Genomic DNA, 23687 nt, shown 5'->3' with positions numbered 1-23687 from the left:
AGTTTTGAATGATCATTTAGGAAGATAATATCTTAAGGTAAGCTATAGATGTAGTTTTAATCTAAGTTTGGAGATACTTTCACTGGTTTTCAAATTTTCAAAACTGATTTAGGTTAGGTTAGTCATAAGATTTTTTTTAGTTGACTTGTTATCCGTAAGTATTAATATAGATAGGGAATTTCTATACATGGTTATGAAAGTATTTATTTTACATGAATCCAGGAGCTATCTGTAGCTATTAGTAATAGCAACTATATTCTGTAAAATTGTTATTGAAAAGTTTGATCATTGCATATTTACGACCTACAAATATAACGCGGCGCACAAGTCTGATTACTTTCAAGTTTCAACCGCTAATTTTATACTACCTATTTCATACATTTTGTAATTTAAATTATATATATATTTTTTTTTTAATTATTTTAAGTGTGGTAGCTGGAATTACAAAGAGACATTGATTTATTTTTCCAATACTATTGTAAATCCTGTATAATATACCAATACGTCAATGCGTTTATTTTAAAATAGACATGATAAATTGAACAATGACCATTATTATGCCTGTGTCAGTAATACAATTATAAAATTATCAATAATAATAAATTCGAGCTCTAAACCATGGTTGTAAATAAATTAAATAATTTTTTTTCTCGAACGCTCACAAAATAATTCACATAATTATTATTTAAGGATGTCTTTGCGTCGCGTTCATAATACCCACATGGTTTTGTACTCGATCTCCATCGCCAAAGAAATGTTTAATAGTTAGTACTCCTTATTTATTAATCGTATTATATTTTATTCTTGTTTTACAGTCCCGCTATCACACAGGGTGATCCATTCGTAAACGTAAATATCGATGTTAATCAACTTCATAGACCAAACAAATTCTTAAGTCTCCTAAAGAATCTCGTTTGTCTATACCTTACTCTGTAAATTCTTTGAATAATCACTAATTGATACAGCTATGGTATTTAATTTCAGATGACTACAGCAATGATTTTAGTCATGCATCAAACATCGAATGACACACTGAAAAAGGAATTTTTCATTTATACTCAACAACTTAGATCTATAAAAAAAAAATCTAGACCTTTAGGAAAATTATCACCCTACTGACTCATTCCAAGCTGTTTCTTTGCTGCTGCTATCACTCCCGATAGTATCTAATCCTTGTTTAATATGAATTAGGCACGCGCAATTCTCTCGTCGCAACAACGATAATATCATTATTACATCAGTCGTTTCGTAGTAAACACAGTATTTTGTGTTTTTGCACATTGTGTGCACATTATGTATGTATTTACATAATATTATATAAATTCAATTTTCCATCTATGCTCAAGATCCAATATAACTTTTTATTTTTTATTTCTTCGTTTTGCAAAAACGTGGGCAGCGATTGCTGAGTTCACTGTACTGTACACAAATTCGCAAACCAACGCCACATTCAATTCTGTTATAAACGATAACACCGGTTCATCCTCTTAAGACCCCAAACAAAAGTACAATATATAAATTATATAAGCTTCTATCCTAACTGCTATATAATATGTATAGGTGTATACTATTACCTCGTCCGTTGGAAGTCAAATTTATCTATAGTGATTTCGACGTGTATCTACTAAAATTGTATTCATTTTGTCATTCCATACAAAAAGTTATAAATCTAAACCAAAAAATGGATTTACAAATTGAACTTTAAAAAATGAGAAAACTTCAAACAATATTAGGATACACAATGATAATACATAGAAAGTTATATAAAATTCTCTATCTCGTATCAATCAATACAAATTAATAAATATGTAGGGACGTAAAATTATTTTAATGACATAATTATTTATTATATATTTATTATGAACTATATTTTTCGGTTATTAATTATTTAATTGTGTTTATGGACTTGATTGTAAAAATTCTTATAATTGTAATAAAAATATTTTTTTTTTTTTTTTATCGATAAAATTGTAAATAATGACTTATTAAGAAAATTATACTAAATTATATAGCTCAAACAACATTTTTAACCCCGCAGTCTGTGACAATAGAATATGATTAGATATATCATACCTATATAGTACATACACATATAAATAGTGTATGAAAATATTGTAGTATGAGTATTTAAAACAAATTTGAACTAAAAAAAATGAGCTAGTCTATAACTTAAATTAATTAAATTTTCAAGTCCAAATATTTAAAATGTTATGAATTTTTAACAACAACAAAATTTAGTTAAATCTAAAAAACAAAATTGATTTTTTCAAAAACAGGAGTTACGTAAAAATTCCCACTTTTACTTGATTTTTTTTTTTTTTTAATATTACAGATTTTTAATTTTGACTTGATTAAAATACAAATTATATTCAATTTTCTATCCAAAACAACCTTCCAAGTTTATAATCGAAACATTTTTTTGAATACATATCGTACACTCATATAGTTGTATACATAGGTACCTACACAAAAAAAAACATTGTAAAATCAATAAATTTATGTCTCAACTAAAAATCTACAGTTAGGTGATATAGGTAAATTAAACATTTTTAAAAAATCTGAATATTCATCATTTAGTCGATTTTGAATTTAAGATAAAGGGTTCTAGGCAGTGCCGGATTTAGAACAAGTGCCGCCCTATAATAGTAAATATTTGTATGATTTTTTTTTCCATTTCTTACAAAATTTGCCGCCTTAGGCCCGGGCCTAGGCATAAATACGGCCCTGGTTCTAAGTCAAATCGACTTAAAAAAAATTCGATGAATCTAAAACGTAGGTTAGTTAATAGATGAATGCTGAAATATTTAATCACTACTTAACTTTAATGTTATCTAAAATAAATCATAATTACATACTATACATTAAGATAAACAGGAATAATATGGTAATACTGAGTGAAACAAAAATGTAATTGGTATGTACTACAAATAACGATAATATTAATATTTACGTAATGTTTAATAACGTGTTATAGTGATGACATCAGATATTTTTACTAGGTGGAAAAAACCGGTCACAATTTTCTCTTGGTAGAACATTCAAGGCCGTAGTTGGAACCAATTTTCGTGAGGGTGGGAGGTTAAATCAAATAATATTTTCATTATTATTTAAATTATTATAATTAAGTAAGTTGTATAATTTAAATTTTGAGGGGAGGGTAAACCCCCAAACCTCCTTCATGTACGGCCTTGAGAGCGTTTATACTTGGCTACCTCCTATTTTCAGAAAAGAATCGGGAAAAATATTTTGGGTAAGTAATATTCTATTTTCTAAATAAATAATCAAAACAAATGTAATATTTTGTATTTTAAAGAGGAACTTTATTGAACCTAGTATCTAAGTATTAATAGATTTTATTATTTATATTAAATTAAAATATATATGATAGTACTATTCTTTTATTATTAATTATTATGAATGGAATCTAATTTATTAACAACTTTTAAACTAATTTACATTTTTAGAAGTTTTTTCAATAACTAATACTGTAATATATAAACAATTTTCGTTGGACATATTAAATATATTGTTTTTATTTGTTTCAGGCTTAAAAAGTTCGTTCTTTTCATAGTTTGATTTTTTTTTTTTGTCCCTGCCACTTGAACTGGAACTATCTATAATATTTACCCTATAAGGGTATGATTGAACCTATAAGGGCAAAATAATTATTTTAAAATTGAAATGCATACGTTTTATAAATTAAAGTATGAGATACTCATTTTTAACTTCCCGAGTAAGCCCTTATTATTAATAAATTGGAGTCTGGATTTCTATTTATTATAATAGTTATAGTTATTATTAAATTGAATCCAATTGATAACTTCTAATAATTATTTAAATTAATATCATTGGTACATTGCATATTTATACATTCAGCTAAATCTATTGTTCAATAATATCTTCTGACGCAGTTTATTTAACACGTATGTTCACCACGAATGAAAAAAATAGACGTTAATTTTTCTGGTTTAATTATTCACAATTATAAAAATTTTTGAAAAATCAGTAAGGAAATATTGTTATTGAATACCACGGACATGGAGGGTGTATTATTTACATTTCATTATAAAATATTATACAGCATACGTATATTATGTACAATTTCACAGTAAAAAGAAAACAAATCATAATGAAAAAACCTTTATCATCTTTCTAAAACTATAAAAATGTGAATATTATGATATAGCAAATTATAGTATAACAGAAACGTAGCTTCAAGAACCCGATTAAAATTAACGAGTTGACGAGTGAATATAAATAAATAATAATCTCCAATCAGGTCATCAGTGATAACTGATATACCATTAACAAAATATGAATAAAACGCTCGATTTAAAAATAATTTTGCAGACTGGATTAAAAGTTCAACATTTAATATGTAATTTAGGTGGAGGGGGACAAAATTAAATTTTTGGTTTGCATTTGCCCACCTTTGCCCCGTACCAGACGTGTAAGATCATCACAAAGCTTATAATAATAACATATGTATATAAATACAATAACTACACGGCTAAACATAAAAATTAATGTTACGCAATGTAATATTAACGTAACATATTTTACGCCTATTTTTAAGTATTTTTTTTTCCAAATGATAATAACACGCCGATCAATGGTTACTATTACCGTATAACGACTAACGTCAGCCACACGTCGGTGATGCAATTCGCATTTTGCAGCATTACGCTTACACACATTCACCAGTTCGTCAAAGTAATGACGCGTCAGGCTCTCAAGTCTATATACAGGTATATATCATTACAGTATAATTGGTAATTACCTATGCCAACCGGTCATCAACGCTCGCCGAACTTCAACCGATTAACCGATTAGTGGCCGCTGTACCACCTGTAATACGCGTTCTCGTCGGGCAGTCGCAGTCGTCGTCCACGTCGTGGGTGCGGTCTGATACGAAAATCGCGCGCGTCCGTCTCAGTGTATAATCGTATCGCGAAACAGTGGCGATAACAAAACACACACTTGAGTACCGTCTTAAGAATAGAATATTATATAATTCGACGAGATTTCGGGACGCAGTCGTCGCTAGCGGTGAACTCGAAATTATTCAGCGACCAGTGTAATATATTCCACCCGCGGTGTCCAAAACCCGAAAAAGGCGCGTTTACTGTCATATATATTTTTTAATAACCTTTCGCGTACGACTGCAAATCCTATAAAATACTTACCGTTTTCGACCATCATCTGTACTCGACCGACCGGCCACCCCTCGTCGAAAAACTCGAACCCACTCAACCCCACCAGCGGTATAGACCACATCGCCGTGCGCCACTTCAGCGACGGGATGAGGTGGTCACCCGCTCTGTCGTGGTGGTCGGCGGTCGCGGCGGTGGTCGCGACCGCGTGCGCCGCGAACGCCGCGAACATATTGGCCGTGGAGACGATGGGCGGCATAAGCCACTGGAACTTCATGAGCGGCGTGCTGCGGGCGCTCGTCGACAACGGGCACGCGGTCACCGCGTTCACGCCGTTCCCGTCGCCGGACGGTCACCGGCCGCGGGACAACTACACGGAGGTGGACATGTCCCGGGAAATGCTGACCGCCGTCAACCACCGGCTGGCGGACGTCCGGCAAAAGTGGAAGAATCCGTTCGGCCGCGTATACGGTTGGGTGCGGCTCAGCCGGAACGCGTGCGACAAGATCTACGGCCACCCGGCCGCGGAGGACGCGCTGCGCCGGCACCGGGACGGCCGACACCGGTTCGACGCGGTCGTCGTCGAACCGTTCCTGTCCGATTGCGCGTCGTACCTGGCCGGCCGGTTGAGCGTGCCGCTCGTCTACGTCACGCCGCTTCCGGCCGTCGGGCTGATGGCGCGCTGGCATACCGGCCACGCGGCCAATCCCGCGGTCGAGTCGAGCCTGGTGTCCGGCCACGGGATACCCGGGACGTTCGCGCAAAGGCTGAGTAACGCGGCCCTCACCGCGTACTGCACCGTGGCAATGGTTTTGGCGAACGCGGCGCTCAGGTACGTCGAACCGAGAGAGTACGACACGGTGCCGCCGGTCACGCCGTCGCTGGTGTTCGTCAACAGCCATTACGTCAGCGAACCTGCCAAGCCCGTCGCGCCGTCCGTCGTCAACGTCGGCGGCATACACCTGAAACCGCCCAACGGATTGCCAGAGGTACGTCAGTGGCGTGCACAGATTTTTTTTGACTTTTTTTCGAAAGACGGAATTACGGTTTTTTCGTTACTTACTATTTCCGGACCGTTTTTTTAACGCGACAAAATCGTATTCCCGCGTCGAGCTGCAGCAGGCGAGTGCTAGACATAACGTCGTCGTTTCGGGGGGAGAATATAATTACTTACCGTCAAATACCGACGTGTTTAATATTAGATTAACAAAAGTAAAACCGAACGCACCCTTAGATTTTTGAGACGGTATCTATAATCGGCAACGATACGTTCCAAAACGTTTTGAGTCGACGTCATCTCGTCGGGGACTAGAGCAAATATTGACGAGTATAGTGCTATGTCTCAATGTCTGTGATGTCGATTGCGTGCTGATTGCACCATTGTACACTATGTGGAACGAACATATTCACGTGCATTTCCTTAGACTTAATGGTACAACGTTCACAAGAATGAATTCATATTTTCAAAGAACTAAATAAAAAAAAAATATTTTTAAGTTATCTAAATTAAATTACACGATATCTTAAAAATAATAAACATACACACTTAAATGAATCATCTGGAATAGGTACCGAATAATTTATATATTGAGTATTTTATTTACTTTGTATATCATTTAATTACGTCTACGCTGATTTACGTAAAGAATAATATTGGCACTCAACTAAAAACAAAACGTTTGTTATTGTATTTCATAAAAACTCAATACAGCCAATAAAGAGAACTATATTTCGAGTTTTAACGTCTTAAAACAGTTAAAAGTTTAATTATTAATTTCCATTAAGTACTTGAATAGTTTTGTAAGTTTTAAAGTTACATAAATACGTGGATAAATATGGTGAGACACTTTGTAATACCTATTTTAAAATGATATACATTTTAAAGTTTACACTTTATTACTTATTATTTACTATGCCAAAGTGCATTGTAAAAACTTTTTGAAAATCATCAAAATATGATACCTATATACGGTTAGTCTTATTATTATTTAACTACGGTTATAAAATGAATTGCATATTTATTACTATAGTTTTCCAATAGTTATTGACAAAACACGTAGGTGCATTTACAGTTTGAACGAGTAATATTCTCATACTATGTTGCTACTTAGCCTTAACGTAAGAGTGTAAAGCGGAAAAACCATTATATAATAACAATATTATATTTACTTATATTAATTCATATTGTACTATTATTTACTATTTACTTTAGTACTTTATAGATAATTGTATTAATTAATACAAGTGCCGTAGAAGTGCAATACTTAAGCCAAATTTTAACTATAACTATTAATATATCTTCATAACAAGTGTTCATAGAAAGCTAATTTAAGTGGCTAAGGTTTAATATTACTTTAAATACGTATATTAATCATTATTAAAGTACTATCATACAAAATTACATATCTGGTTATATAATTTTTAAAATGGTTGTCCCGGTTTAGCTTTAAAAGGGCAAGGTGCATACATCTATTTGTTATTAAAAACTCATTTTACGCAGTAAATATTCAACTTGGAGCAAAATATATATAAAAAAAAAGTTTCGTATGGTTATTTTAAGAAGGCACATTTTCATTCAGTTTAATTCAACTAATATATAAATAATAACATCAATTTAAAAAAAATTCAGTTGTTTTCGTAATGTTTCACACAGCATAATATTTTAATATTTTAATAATAATAATAATAATCAGTAAAACTTAATATATTATCAACTCAATTTAAAATTAGATTTCATTGTTAAAATCTATATAGTATCACTCAGAAAATATATTCACAGCAATACAATAAATCTTAACGTCCTACAATAGTTAATAAATAATTAAATATAATTAAAATAACATTAATATTACGTACCTATTATACTTTTGTATGAATTATTATTTTTTTATTGCTTTAATTTGCTAAATTTAAACTATTTGTTTTCAATTTTTGAAGTGTATTAATTCAATTATCTATAAAAAAACAGGGGGGAAGTCACTTTTTTGTATAAAAAGAATTTTTAATATTTATATATAATAATTTAAAATTTATAAATTACGCGTACTCGTGATTCTTGATGATTTAAAAGAAAAAAATTGAAATTTTAAATAAAAAATAAAATGAAAATTTATATTTTTTAATTGATGTAAGAATAACTTATATAATATTATAGTAACTTGTATTATTTTTTTCACAGCTTTTTTTTTTACTTATAAACAAAAATATTATTATGTATAAATACAAAAAAACTAATAATGTTGAAAACTTCAAATCTTCTATAAATAGCACAAAAAATATTTTTAAATTTATATCACATTTAAAAAAATAACTGATAATTATTTGTTGAAAATAAAGTTTTTCATATAAAATTTTAGATTAAAACTTAAAAAATAATTTCATTTTTGTTGAAAGCCAGTTATGGGTAAAAATTTCAGTTTTTCCTTAATTTTTTTATTATTTTTCAAAGTATTGATAATTTTTTACTTTTGATCCATAAAAGAGGTAATCTGCAGTTGCTTGAGGCCTCAGAGGTTCACCTATAACCCTCCTGAGCTTTTTCCAACTATGACCTTGAGAGAAAATACCTAACGTTCTTTGAAATTAATCCTCCTGCACAAAATGGATGTGGTTACTGGTTATATTAAAGTATATTGAGTGTATAATGATTTATACAATTATAAGTTAAGCATAAAAATGTCATAAAATTTTTCAATGTGTCTTTTTTAAAAACAAAAAATACAATAATACACATTTTCTAACGTTTAGCTATCTAAACATATATGACACAGTCAAAAAGCAAACCGTTAACCATTGCTGAAGTTGTCTTATACTATTAGAAAATATGAAATTATATACAAAAGTACGATGTTATATTTTGGTATTTTGGTCACATTAGGTAAGTTATAAAAATACTAAATATTGTGATAGAATCTGGGGGGGACCTTGCAGGAAAGCTGCATCCCATGTGAGATCGCTTATGAACATAGAAATATTTAGAAATTTCAATAATGGTACAAATATTTGGTTAACTAATATTTTTTAATATAAGTAGGTAGGTATATAATAATACATATATCTTATGCATTTCTAGTCTATTCTAGTCTCTAGGTATTTGAAAATGATTAACACTGTAAAAGTTAGAGTAATTATTTTGAATTAAGTATATAAGTGTAATTTGGGCCACAGAATTAGGTAATTGTGTAATACTCTGATTTCAGGATATACTTGAGTTTATAGAACAATCTGCACATGGAGTTATTTATTTCACTTTTGGTTCAACTGTTCAAATGTCTTCCCTTCCTGAAAACATCAAAAATTCGTTTATTGAAGTTTTGGCACAAATTCCTCAAAGAATATTATGGAAATATGAAGGTGAATTAGAAAACAAACCAAAAAACGTGATGATGAAAAAGTGGCTTCCCCAACGAGATATTCTTAGTAAATACAATTAAAAAAAAAAAAAAAAACAATTTAATTATTGATATTTATTTTAAATGATAACTATATTTGATTTTACTCTTTAGTGCATCCTAACGTAAAATTATTCATCAGTCATGGTGGAATATCTGGATTATATGAAGCCGTGGATGCTGGTGTACCAGTTCTTGGGTTTCCATTATTTGGTGATCAACACAGAAATATAGATAATTTAGTCAATGCCGGGATGGCAATCTCCATGGACTTATTTTCTGTATCTAAAGAAGCATTATTAAACCATGTTGTAGAACTTGTCAACAATAAAAAGTAAAATATAATTATTAATTATTAATTATAGTAAAATAGGTACCTTTTAGTGAACAAAATGTGAGAAAATAGTTTGATTTTAGGCACCACTATATACTATTTATTATTTTCTATAGGTATACGACAAATGCAAAAACTACTTCAAACATATTCAAAGATCGACCGATGACACCAGCACAATCAGTTGTGTACTGGACTGAGTACGTTCTTCGTCACAATGGTGCAACACATTTAAAATCTCACTCACTTAATCTAACGTGGTATCAATATTATTTATTGGATGTTATTTCTTTTGCAATATTTTTAATTGTTGTTGTTTTTTTTGCTGTCTATAAAATGTTAAAATATATTTATAAATACACTTCAATATTTCATCAGAATGTGAAAGCAAAGACAGAATAGGCAATAAACTGATAACTAATAAGTGATTTGTGATATTACAAAGTATTTTTAACAAACGTAATTCTTTTTATTTTATAGATTTTCTCCACGTTTATATAAAACATATTAAGGTATATTGATAATATATTGATAATACAGGTAAGTTAACTATTAGTAATAAATTTTACTCTATCCATATGGCAACATGGGTAATAAAAAAGTAAGTATAATATTACTTACTATTATATAAGTTGGCAGGCACGTATACAGAGGGGGGGTTGGGGGTTCACAACCCCCCTCGAAAGGTTAAGTTTTTTTTTGCGAACGTACCTGTAGGTTGGTAATAAATAAAAATATTAGATACCACTTATTCAAATATTCAAATTCAAACATGAAACAAGTATTATCAAAACGGATTAAGATAACATATTATATATTACCTATACCTACCTAATATCAGTAATATCGATATTTAAGTACCTAATTGATATGTTAATAAATAAATTACGTTTAAGTACTATAGAATATAACCTATGTCGATATTATATCTAAAATAGGACTTGTACAAGAATTAATTTTCATAACAAATATGATTTTTAAGAGACTTAATTTTTGAACGCACGATCTATAGATTAGGTACGTGTGTATATTGTATAGCGAGTAAAATGAAAAAAAATGAAGTGCATCTTTCAATAGAGATAATTTTTTTTAGTAAGTATTGAGTTTGTATTTCATTAATATAGAGTAAAATAATTATAAATAGGTACTAAAATTATTATTAACAAAAAAATTTAATTTAATTATATATGTTAAACGTTAGGTTAGGTTAACCATTATTTTAAGTAAAAATAAGTGTAATAATAGAATGATATAAACTTGTATCATAGAATAAATTGACCTATAACTATCAAGCCAACAAGGAAAATTTATTCTATCTCTTGCTTACTATAAAAATGTCTTAAAATGAAAATTAGTTAAAAACGTTGAATTATAAAAATCCAATTCGCTGTAATTTGAAATTTGAATACCAACTTCACTAGCTTACAACACAACTGAAACTAATCGTAACTCGTGAGTGCAGTCGGTGCGATGCACTGGACCTGATGAGATTTACATTTATAATACACCGATCACCGTCCATCGATGCCTTGGATTTTATGTCTTAAAAGTTTTGTCTAAATATATTATAAAACAAGCAATTGTATAAAAAAAAGCTTCGACATTACATAATTTATTTTCATTGAACGGTAGAAAAAAAATTAAATTACTTACTATAATAGACGATTTTAGCAAAATAAAAGAATTTTTAATATAAAGCCCTAAATTTTGTTGATAATAATAATATGTTACTATTAAAAAAATGTTAAAGTTAATTGCTTAATATATTTATTTACTGTTTTTGTTATTGCAGTAATTTTTCTCATACTTAAATAAGCCTAGAACTTTACCAACTTCATCTACAGCATTGGCGCAAATACAATGTGGAAGGGTATTGACGTTGACTAATATTTAGCAACGCCCTTTTTGAGCCTTTATTAATAGGGTAAGAGGCACATACTGGCATGCTGCCATAATAATAAATTAATAAGTCATATTCTTAAGCAATAAATCAATGCTTAAATATAATATTATCGTTTAATTATTATCATGCATAAAGACATTAAAATATAGCATGGACAGACTGGACAAGAAACTTTCATAAAAAATAGTATATTACAACTACTAGTTAGTAGTTGCTTATAGCTATCTATTCATAAATTTATCCATTATGTGTTAAAAAATAACAACAAAATGTTAAAACTGAGCTCATATTGAAATAAGTGTTCTCTTAAATAAACTAATGATTAGCTCAGATATGGGAATCTGAAAATAATATTTTAAAAAAAAGAGTGCTCAAATGAGTAACGCTCTGCTGTTTAGTTGGTACCTGAGATCTCTATATAATGGATGTATTAAATTTGAATCCAATGATAGATATCATATATATATGATAGAATGTATAATTATATACAAAAAACGATTCTGAAAGAAAATTTGTCAGCCAAGGAAATAATTTCCAGTGGTTGATGAAAAAGGTGATTTACCTATGTTTAATGGCCTGAATACACCAAAATTTAAGTTATTTTATAATTATTGTAAGCCAAATTTACGGATAATCTTGTACTTGTATTACCTTTTCAACTCTTAGCTACACAAAATTTTATAAATTATATTTATATCTACAAAATAATTTGCAAATATTCATGATTTTGACGAATTTTTGTCAATATTTGAACTTCGAGTGCTAATAAAAAAAAATTGTGACTATGTATTCTTATAATTTTTAATCACTATAAGACTAACTAATGAGGAACTTTGTAATAAATTTTAAAATATTTTGATAGGGCCAAAAAAATTTTATCGACACTTCAAAAAAAATTTTTCAGAAAAATTGAAAATTTCAGTTGTCTATAAATAGCTAAAAAAAACTCAAAATATTTTGAAAATTAAATCATGTAAGGAAAATACCAATCTAAATAACTGGTAAAATTTTCAAGTATCTACGACTTATACTTTTTGAATAACAAATATTTAAAATCGTTTGAGGATAAATCGTTATCGTTACGCGATTTCGTAAAAATATAAAATTCAAATGCACTTAAAATTTTTTTTATAATGATGCTTCGAGTTTTCTCTATAGATACTTGAAGGAAAACTTAGTGTTGTATTTTCAATTCTTAGTTATAAACTTAGTACTAAACTTCAAAATTACTAGCAAATTTTCGCGTTTTCGACAGATTTCGTAAAAATTTTAACTATAAACGCTTATAAAAAAAAATTGTGACTAACGATTTTTAATTTTTTTTAGCTACAATAAGAACAACTCATAAGGAACCTCATATTAAATTTTCAATTTTTTTTGGTCATCCAAAATTTTTTTACCAACACTTCAAAAAAAAATTCGCATAAAAATCGAAAATTTCAATGGTCTCTAAATAACTCAAAAAAAGTCAAATTTTTTTGAAAATTTAACTGTATATAGATAACACTAACAATTTTTTACTTTTTATCTTTAAAATGCACCAAGGATATTCACTTTTCCATCGGAAACCACCCCCGAAGTTTGAAATTGAAGCATTATTTCGACTAATTATGCTGTACACAGACACAAAAAAAAAAAACATACATCATTGTAAAATCAATACATTCATCACTCCGTTCAGAATCTAAAACGAATATTTTAAATGCCTATAAAAACATTAAAATAAGTGAAATATTTTGTAAATTAAATCATGTAAAGAAAATGCCAATCTAAATAGCAGGTGAAATTTTTTAAGTATCTACGACTTATACTCTTTGAACAATAACAAATATTAAAATCGTTTGAAGATAAATCATTATAGTTACGCAATTTCGTAAAAATTTAAAATTCAAACGCACATAACATTTTTCCTATAATGATGTTTCGAGTTTTCTCTATAGCTATAGTTATCTGAAGAAAAACTTATGGAAAAGTTAGTGTTGATTTTTTTAACCTTAAAATATGTAGGTATTAATTATGTAAGTGCCTATAGCTATATTGATACCTATATTGGCTATATTTATAATTAATACCAAATACCAATTAAAGATTACCTTTTCGACTAAGTTTTGGGTAATTTAAAAATTACTGATTTTGATGTACATAACATTTTGTTATTTTTTTTTAACTGAATGAAAATTAATAAATAAAGGTGTTTATTTTTGCATTTTAGAAAACTTTTTAAAGATCGTCATCATCGAAGGGAAGAAATTGAAGCTGCACTACGTAGAGCACTGATTGAAGATCAATTTAATACTGAAGATTCTAGTTCTGAAGATGAAGACTTCTCTGAAAGCGAATTAGAAGGCCTAGGGATCTATGATGAGTCAAATAGTGGTAGATTAGAAGAAGACACTGATGAATCTGAAGAGGAAGATGAATCAGAAAAAGAAGCTGATGACTCTGCAAAAACATGTTACACTTACAGTCAGTAAAAAATGATTTAATTTTTATTAAAACTAATTTTCTTCAAATTGTTACAACTATAAAAAGTTTGGAAAAATCACATACTGCCTTAGTTGATATGATAAATATTATCGAAAACACTTTTACACAACTTGAGCAGATACCAGGAGAAAAAGGAGAAGTAGTAAAGACAAAAATATTGCAACTTCAACAAAAAAACAAAGGATACAAATTTTTGAAAAATATTGGACAAGTTCTTAGTGGAAATAACACAGTACAACTTCTGGAAAATTATTCACCGACTATGGTAGCCGACTTACAATATTCTCCAGTGACATCGGTTGATGTCGAACGATCCTTCGCATATACAAGAACATTCTTACAAACCGGCGTACTAAAATGACACCGGAACACATGGAACAATATATAGTTATTAATTGTTATAGTAAAATTAATTAAATTAAATATATTTAAAACCAAATTAATAAAAAATAAATTTAAACTGAATTTTTTTTTAATATTAAAAGAATATTTTGCATATTTAAAGACATAAAACATCATATATCTGGTATTTTAAAAGAATATTAAGAGAATATATTGCCTATTATATGTGACATAAAAACATCATATTTTAAGGATTTTAAGAGAATATAAATCCGACCTCTACTGATGAGTCTGAAAAGGATGATGAATCAGAAGAAGAGGAAGTAGGAGGTGATGAAGTAGAAGAAGGCAATGAAGTAGAAAGAGAAGATGAAGTAGAAAGAGAATCAAAACAAATATGTGTATTTAAAATAAAATAAAATTAAAATTAAATTAAAATCTGAATAAAATAATAATTAAAAAATAAATAATAAATAAGTAACAAATCATGTAGTTAGGTACTTTGTATTCAAACAATTTTCTTATTGTAATAAAAATGGCTCAACTTTTCATAAATTGGTACAGTTCGATTTATTTCCATCCACTTTTTCCAATTCTAAAATTAAATTTCAAATACAGTTAAATATTTTATTCCTGTAGCAGTAGGGTGTATTACTTTTAATCTTACTTCCAACATATTTAATGGTTTATAATTTATAAATTTAATTAAACTATACATAGCTTCATCATCATCGTTATTAAAAATTGTTGATCCAGAAAAAACCCAATGACAAATGCCTGATAACTGACATAAAGCGTTGGAAGTTTGTAGTTTATAATTATAAACCTTGATATCATCCAATATTATTCTATGCCATTTTATTTGATATAATGGATTCTAAAAATAAAGTATTTGATTTAAAACTTTATAAATACTAATTTACTGTATAATAGCTTATAGGAATATTTTTTTAATTTTTTGGAGAATGTTGAGTTATTGGTATGTTTACAGTATCGTCAACAAGTTTTGATACATAATATTATAATATTATTATTAATTGTTTTTTGAAATACAATAATTTGGTTTAATTTAGTTGTAGAAATGAATTATACATATTACACAATCCATTGATTAAATATAATTTGTATTTAACCAATGTACAAAAATTTGAAGTATTAAGAATAAATAATATTTTAGAAATACATATGTGTCAAGTTAACACTAAATCACAAATAAGGTAATTAACCATAGCCTTGATTAAGATTTAATTATATATTCTTACATTTTCTTTGTTGCGGAAACCTGTTAGAACCAACGTAATTGTTGTGATAACAATATCTTTTTGAGTTAAACTAGAATTTTATAATCAAAAAATGTAATACAAATTTTATATATAATTACTTAATAATAATAAAATAAATTACTCATGTAGCGATATCTCTCTATTTTTACCATAGTGTACCCACACATTTAATGTACCAGGTTGTATACTTTGGCCAATACAATTAATCCAATCATCTAAACTTGATCTTGGGCACACAATCAATGTGCATCCGTTTAAGACAATAGGTTCATCCGAATCAGATTCCCCTTCTGATTGCGTGTTATCTAAATTAGGAGCATTAGACTTTGATAACAAGTGCATTAATATTGCAATCTTACAATTGACAGTACCCATATCAGTTGCTATATAAATAAAGTAAATTAAATTATGGTACTTAAATATTTTTTAATTTAAACTTACCAATAATTCCTCCATATGGTTTTTTACTTTCTCTGGTAACCATCCATTCAATAACTTGATTTTGTCGATCATTCAAATTAAAATTAGAGTCGTAAAAAGATTGTGAATTATCATCAACATCTGACTTATTTTTGTTCTTTAGTACATTATTATTTTTAGCGATTGGAGTACTATCACAAAGTGTCTCATTCGATTCAGATATTTCACTATAAAAAAAATAATAATAATAAAAACAAATTCATTATAAAAACTATAAGAATTAATATGTGTTAATCATTTTTTACCTATCATCAACTAACTTTAATTGTACTTTAAGAAATATTATAATAAATATAACTACCACTGCCATAAGTTAAGCTATTTTCAGTTAAACTCATACCTATTGTAATCTTCTTCATCAACTAATTCATCTTCTCCTTCTACTTCATCGTCTTCTTCTAATTCATCTTCTTTTTTTTCTGATTTATCATCCTTTTCAGACTCATTAGCTTCTTCTGATGCATCTTCCTTTTCAGACTCATCAGCTTCTTCTTCTGGTTCATCATCGTTTTCAGACTCATCAGCTTCTTCTTCTGATTCATCTTCCTCTTCAGACTCATAAGATTCTTCTTCTGATTCATCTTCCTCTTCAGACTCATCAGAGTCTTCTTCTAATCCACTACTATTTGACTCATCATAGATCCCTAGGCCTTCTAATTCGCTTTCAGAGAAGTCTTCATCTTCAGAACTAGAATCTTCAGTATTAAATTGATCTTCAATCAGTGCTCTACGTAGTGCAGCTTCAATTTCTTCCCTTCGATGATGACGATCTTTAAAAAGTTTTCTAAAATGCAAAAATAAACACCTTTATTTATTAATTTTCATTCAGTTAAAAAAAAATAACAAAATGTTATGTACATCAAAATCAGTAATTTTTAAATTACCCAAAACTTAGTCAAAAAGGTAATTTTTCAAACTATTACATTTATTAAATATAAAAAGCTGTAAAAATGTGTAAAATAGGATAAGTGTACCTAAACCAACATTACTAAGTTCGTCAAATTTACTGAGCTTACAATGTTTTAATTATTGAAATTATAAAACGTATTCAAAACGATAACATTTAGTTTTAGTGCTAATTTTTTTTTCAGCATGTAGTGAGAACATTTTCTCAAAGTAAAAATAATTAAAATCATAACTGAAAAATAAATGAAACCAAAAACTTCAAATTTTTAGATCTCACAGTTATTTCAAGTTTTTATTTAATCTAATAGATAATCTAACAATACATGAATAACCTATTTAGGTACCTATCCAAATTTTTAAGAAAAAAAAGTATAGTTTATATAAGGTTGCTATTTTTATTATTGAATAAATTTATATTTGTGAAAATTATTAAAGCAACTCAATATAGTACAAAAACAAGAATACATCAAGCTTACTCCATACACATACAATAAAAAGTAGATTTTCCTTTTTGGAATTTACAATATTTTGTTCTTAAACATAAGTTATCCAGTGTTTTCTAATCTATATTTTCACACCTAGTTTTCTCTTTAATCAACCTAAAATTACAAATAGATTAAAAAAAAATTAAATTAAATGGGAAAAGTGTGTCAAGTACAATACGCTTGAATTTAATAATGCATCAGAAATCATTTTATTCATATTAACCCAGGGTTTAAATCAGAAGTCTTCGATTGGTGGAAAAGAAAAAGTGGCAGATAGGCCCACCGGGAATTCGGGGTTTTCCCAGTATGCCCTATCAGCCCTATCCTTTGTTGATGTGTGAGGGCTCTAGGACCATTTATCAAGTACTGAACCTTGTGTGATGAACATTGAAGTTATAAATAAAGATAAAAATTGACTGAGATTAGAATTATAGAATCCTGCTTTTATACATCTGTGATAACACTATTATGTACCAAAATCAATGCGATGTTTAACTATGAACTTTTATTTATATCCAACTGTCAATTTATCATTGAATTGTTTGATTGTCTAAATTGTCTAATTTCGATTTATATTTCTCATTGAAGTGTTAAATGTATGCGTATATACTATGAAAATTTAGATGCGTTATAACTTATAAGTAAAAATTATAATATTGCTTTTCAATTATTTAATATACTACCTATTATATACAATATTTATTATTTAATTATTTAATAAAAATAAGTTATAAATACCGATGACAAAAAAACGGAATAAACGAAAATATGAGTCAGGAGTTTTGAAATGGAGTAAAAAAAAAAAAAGTAGAGAAGCTTTCAACGGAGTATAAAAATAGAGAAGCAATTTTTTTTCATATAGGTAATATATTCCAAGGTTCTAAAATAAAATATGTAAAAAATTACTAGAGAAACTCAATTAGGTACCTACTCAATATCATTTAGAAAGTTTTATACTCATGAGTCATGAGTGTAGAAAGATATTTTAACTTCTATTACCTAGCACAGATACCGTAATTAATAAAGTTTCATTAAATATTGAGTCTTACATTATTAATGTATTGACTTCAAAAAATGTAAAATAACATAAAACAATAAAAATAAACACATTTTGTACTAGGAGTGCCAACATTATTTATTAATTGGTTTTGTATTGTATTGTTGATTGTTTTTATATCAAAATAAAATTTTGCTTATGTCTTAGTTTTGGGGGGACTTTATTCAAATTATTTCCCAATAAACAAATATTAGCTTATCTACCACTGAAAATAAGTACATATACCTACCTATAACAAAAATCAAAGTATTTAATTCAATAGAACGAAAAAAATAAAACTAACTTTTGCTAATACTACCTGCCTACTTACATAATGGTTTGTTTTAACACGTCCTTTAAATTTCCATTTATTTTATTTACCGAGTTTTTTTTTTCCGAATGAAGTACTTATGGGTCTCAACATATAAATAAATTAAGTGGATCGTGAGTCCAATAAGATTGAAAACCATTGGCTTAAATTTTAAATTAATACCAAATACTTATTACTTACTTTCGCTCGGGAAGTTGCATTTCATACAATTATTGCAAATCAATGTGAATGTGATCTGTAAAAAGTATTGACGAAAACAAAATGAATAAAATTATATTACAAATATAAATTAATACGCCGACATATTATTATTTATAACGTGATATTTAACAAATCATAATAAATAAACAGGTCTAAACTCTAAACAGTCTAAGAGTTTCTTAAACTGTGTTTAACTTTAAACTGTTGTTTCACTTCAGGGTTCCGCAAATCTAAAATGCTTTTTTTCAAAATATTCAATAAAATTACCTCGAAAATTACTTAAAAAATCTAACTAAAAATTAGTAGCGACTAGCGGGAAAAAAATATTTTTAAGAGTTACAACTATTGAAACCAAATAGGGGTTCTAATTATTGAGCTGTAATAACTTATTGTTGAAAGCTTAATACAAATAGCTAAAAATCTAAAAAAAAAAACGTACGGGTTCCACAATTAAAGTAAAAATAAATAAGGGTTCCGCGGATAAAAAAGTTTAAGAAACTCTGGTCTAAACATTTAAAACCCTCAACTAATATTATTATATATTATATTTATACACTATATACGTACCCAAAATCCAAATCACGCTCAACTGTTGAACTACTTGAACTGTCAACACTCAACTGTGCAGTGTGCAAGTCTTAAATATTACAATACGAAATTACATTCGACGTTTGTGTAATTGGTTATCTAAATTAGGCAATCAATGTCCGATAAATATCGATGAACGAAAACAGAAAAACCTGAAAAACCCATATTTTTACATTTCGATAACGACAGTCGACTGCAGGTGTTTGACAAGCATAAAAAAAATAAATAAAATCTTACGATCTATTACTCTTTATTGGTATCGTATAACGATGTACGAATGAAGGCGACCAATGATCTTGGACTTTTTAGGTCTTAGAATTTGAAAGAGAACTTCTTAGATTATTGTCATTCAAATATTCAATATTATATATAGTTCTTCGTTCGGTACTTTCCTGTTGGCTGTTATACAAAACTTTAAACTACGGCTATTTTCGGCCACAATTATTATCAGAACGATATCCATGATGCAGCATTCTAGCACAGATTTCTATAAAGAACTTACTAGATAGCGAACTCCTGCTATCAATTGAAGCCAGGTTTTTCGGTTGGCATTATATGGTAAATATTGATTATGTTGTATTGTTTTTTATGATGTCCAAACCTGTTGTTTAAAAAAAATTAAGAATATTTTATAGAAATCATTTTTCATTTATTTCTATATTTTACCATTAAAAACGATGTTATTCCTAATACATAATATTGTATAGGAAATGTAATGTCTTGCCAACCGAAAAAATGGCGGAAACTGATACGCGAGCTTCAATGTTAATAATATAAATAATATACGAGTTCTTTATCTAGTTTGTATAGAAGTCTGTGATTCTAGCAAAACAAATACATTCAACATTGTTTAAATATAAAATAATGAGTTTATATTATATTGATATTAATTATTAATCTAGTAAATCGACGATTTATACATGAAATGCCTCCACATGTACAACATCTTAATATAATTAGAATAAATTGTCGTTATGCAATTTCATGAAAATTTAAAATTCAGACGTTCACAACACTTTTTTTTGTAACGACGCTTCGAGTTTTCTCTATAGTCTAGCGCAGCGGTTCCCAATTAGTGTGAAGCCACGGACCCCTAGCTATAACTTAAATTGGTCCGCGGACCCCTTTTTTATAAATACTTACTTTTTAATTTAATTTTATTATGAGAATGAGAAATAAATATAAACAACACTAATCGCTGACCAGTAATGTCTGAGACTACTAACTAATACTAATGTTGATCGTTTCCTTTAAATTATATGTTTTATTGGTTAATGGAAAGAAAATAATAAGTATGGCTTCACGTTCTGAATTATAGTAATAATAGTGTAATAGTGAAGATAATAATGATATTTATTTCTATGAAATTGATTATCTATTTTTTTTCGCGATAATCAAGTTTCAATAGTCCAAAAATCTCGGAATTTCATATTACTACAAAGTTAATAATTTCACTCAAATAAAATAAAAATATCACTACAGAACAACACAACCGCGGACCCCCTAAAACCAACACGCGGACCCCTGGGGGTCCGCGGACCACCAATTGGGAACCGCTGGTCTAGCGTATTAATACCTATAGCTATATAATCGTATTAATTTATTTTGTTAATTTTTTTTTAAGCAATAGCATCATTTTGTCCACATTTCAATAGGTTATATATAAAATGTTCGTTAAGGCCGGTGTCAAACTTGCGGAATATCCGCAGCGGAATTTTCGCACTATCAAAATCCATATATTTAAACACTACTGGACACATAATAGAGGAATTTCCACACGGAAAAAATAAAATCACTATATGTCGCGATTATTCCGCAGCGGAACGACCGATGAGGATATTCCGCAAGTGTGACACCTGCCTAATAGGTTTATGTTTATTTGTAGGTAGTACCTTTTAGAAATTTCATTAATCATTAGTGAAAAAGTTTACTCACTAATATATATGCTTTTAAACACGGATAAAATTTAATTAGCAAAATTTTTTAAATGTTTACTGACTATTTAAAAATATTAAGTTTTTTTTTTTAATTCAAACGTTTAGTTTTTGAATTTTTCAACAATGTAAGAAAACTAATACCGTGTTATAGATTTTTTTTCTTTTACTTTCTAGACTTCTATGCCTTGTAAAGGAATTTATACATTTGACCAAGAAAACACACAGTTATTGATTTATTTAGTTTAAATTGGTTTAGTCTATTCTATTATGGAATAAAATATATTATGTGAACAATCAAACAATGAATAGGTTGGTTTTCATTTTTGTACAAGTTTTGTCACAGGACATACCTTGAAACATAGTTTAATGACACTATTTAATTTATGATTAATATGATTTATATAAAATAATAGACAATAGTATACATTTACACTAGTGGTACTAGTAGGCAAAAAGTATTTTATGTTCTAAAACTGACATACTACATACATGTTATAATTATTATTCTTGTCTGGTTAATACACCGAAAACTGAAGCAATAATGTCAATAATGAAGTTAAAAATTGCACCAAAGACCGTAAACGAACATTTTTGTACTTTATACCAACTACCTATCTGTTCTAATGGTTCAAGTACAGATGTTAAATAAGCATAATCCCTTATCTCAATGATCAGGGATAGGAACTAAAATTACACTCTAGATACCTACCTAAATCAAATTTATACTGGTAAGTGGTAAATACAGTTTGTGAACCTCAATTGCTATTCAGCCATGTCCTATATCGCTATACAAATAAATGGGACACAGTCACATAGGTTTACAAATTTTTATAATTATTCAGAATAATATTCACATAATATCATATTAATTATCATGATATGTATACTCCTTCTTAGTTATTTATTTACTTATTTGAATACATTATCATCAGTTGTAATAAAAATATGAATCGATATAAAGTATAACAAATAATAAAACAAGGTAACTTAACTAAAAATATTTGAATACACCAGCAGCGTGCGGTAGAATTGGAAGCTGGATAAGCTCTAGAAAAAAAATTGTTAGTTATAAAGGTAAATAAAAAAATTTTAACGGATAGTATTTATAAATAAAAAACCATTTGTTAATCTTTTTTTAAATATATTCATTAGTTCCTAACTTTATCATAAAAATCTAAATTTTGTTTTGTTTTTATTAATACAATAATATCATAAAACACTATTGAGATTAACAAAAAAAAAAAAAAAAACCCAATTATCGAAATTTTAGTATCACAAAAAGTATTTAAAAGCGCTCGATATAGCGTTTTCATAGTTCCAACCGCTGCATAAAATCATGTTCACCTCGCACCCCATTCCAACAGAGTAGGTAGTAGGTACCCAGCAACCATACTAGATAGTAGATACGAGTCTGGTAATCAAAATATTAAATAAGCACTTCTGTCAATATATTGCATACATAAATCACCTTCAATCTTCATTTATTAATTTTCTTACCAATTATTACAAAATAGAATATTAAAATGAAATATTATTGATGAGTATAGGTACCTAAAATAAAAAAACTTATACTGCTTATTGATATAATGAATTAAATAATTTATTTTTCTTCCTTTTTGAGCGAGCATGAGGCTCTTACCTAGCTTGCCTTCACCGCACGCCAATGGAATACACTTATTTAATTTAAAATAAACACTAGAGCTTGTGCTTTGAACTAATTTCTTGTTTCATATCTTGTTATTTCTTTACACATCAAGTCTATTATAGATTTCTTATAGCAATAATAAATTTAATTTATTTAGATTTTTCCATAAATATTTAATAAACCTA

The 23687-nt window shown here is 28.4% G+C and overlaps 2 protein-coding genes across 3 annotated transcripts; one reads left to right on the top strand and one right to left on the bottom strand.

Moving 5' to 3' along the window:
- Positions 1-4633: 4633 nt before the first annotated feature.
- Positions 4634-10336, top strand: LOC114122920 (UDP-glucosyltransferase 2-like). Its single transcript, XM_027985725.2, has 4 exons — positions 4634-6142; positions 9353-9572; positions 9659-9878; positions 9995-10336. Exons 1-4 carry the CDS (start codon positions 5303-5305, stop codon positions 10278-10280), a joined length of 1566 nt encoding a protein of 521 aa, XP_027841526.2. The 5' UTR covers positions 4634-5302; the 3' UTR covers positions 10281-10336.
- A 4649-nt stretch (positions 10337-14985) lies between these two features.
- LOC114122921 (transcription termination factor 2-like) lies at positions 14986-20411 on the bottom strand. Of its 2 annotated transcripts, none has more exons than XM_027985727.2 (9): positions 20158-20411; positions 19900-20072; positions 19312-19366; positions 16714-17157; positions 16335-16540; positions 16015-16276; positions 15873-15942; positions 15266-15487; positions 14986-15205 (listed from the first exon to the last, which is right to left on the bottom strand). In XM_027985727.2, exons 3-9 carry the CDS (start codon positions 19329-19331, stop codon positions 15119-15121), a joined length of 1311 nt encoding a protein of 436 aa, XP_027841528.2. In that variant the 5' UTR covers positions 19332-19366; positions 19900-20072; positions 20158-20411; the 3' UTR covers positions 14986-15118. The 2 variants fall into 2 exon arrangements, with proteins under 2 accessions (XP_027841528.2, XP_027841527.2); XM_027985726.2 differs by having other exon boundaries at positions 15278-15487; positions 20158-20410.
- Positions 20412-23687: the final 3276 nt, after the last annotated feature.

Source organism: Aphis gossypii, chromosome 2 (assembly GCF_020184175.1).
Source record: "Aphis gossypii isolate Hap1 chromosome 2, ASM2018417v2, whole genome shotgun sequence".
Lineage (NCBI taxonomy): Eukaryota > Metazoa > Arthropoda > Insecta > Hemiptera > Aphididae > Aphis > Aphis gossypii.
Note: the sequence above shows the minus strand (reverse complement) of the source record. Positions and strands in the feature narration are given on the sequence as shown.

Bases quoted from the DNA above. Each gene is read 5' to 3' on its own strand.
- LOC114122921 (XM_027985727.2), bottom strand. From the start codon at position 19,331: ATGCAACTTCCCGAGCGAAA. The intron at 17,158-19,311 runs GTAAGTAATAAG...TTTGCATTTTAG, and splicing joins ATGCAACTTCCCGAGCGAAA to AAAACTTTTTAAAGATCGTC. The intron at 15,943-16,014 runs GTAATTTATTTT...ATAAAATTCTAG, and splicing joins AGAGAGATATCGCTACATGA to TTTAACTCAAAAAGATATTG.
- LOC114122920 (XM_027985725.2), top strand. From the start codon at position 5,303: ATGAGGTGGTCACCCGCTCTGTCGTGGTGGTCGGCGGTCGCGGCGGTG. The intron at 6,143-9,352 runs GTACGTCAGTGG...CTCTGATTTCAG, and splicing joins CGCCCAACGGATTGCCAGAG to GATATACTTGAGTTTATAGA. The intron at 9,573-9,658 runs GTAAATACAATT...TTTACTCTTTAG, and splicing joins TCCCCAACGAGATATTCTTA to TGCATCCTAACGTAAAATTA.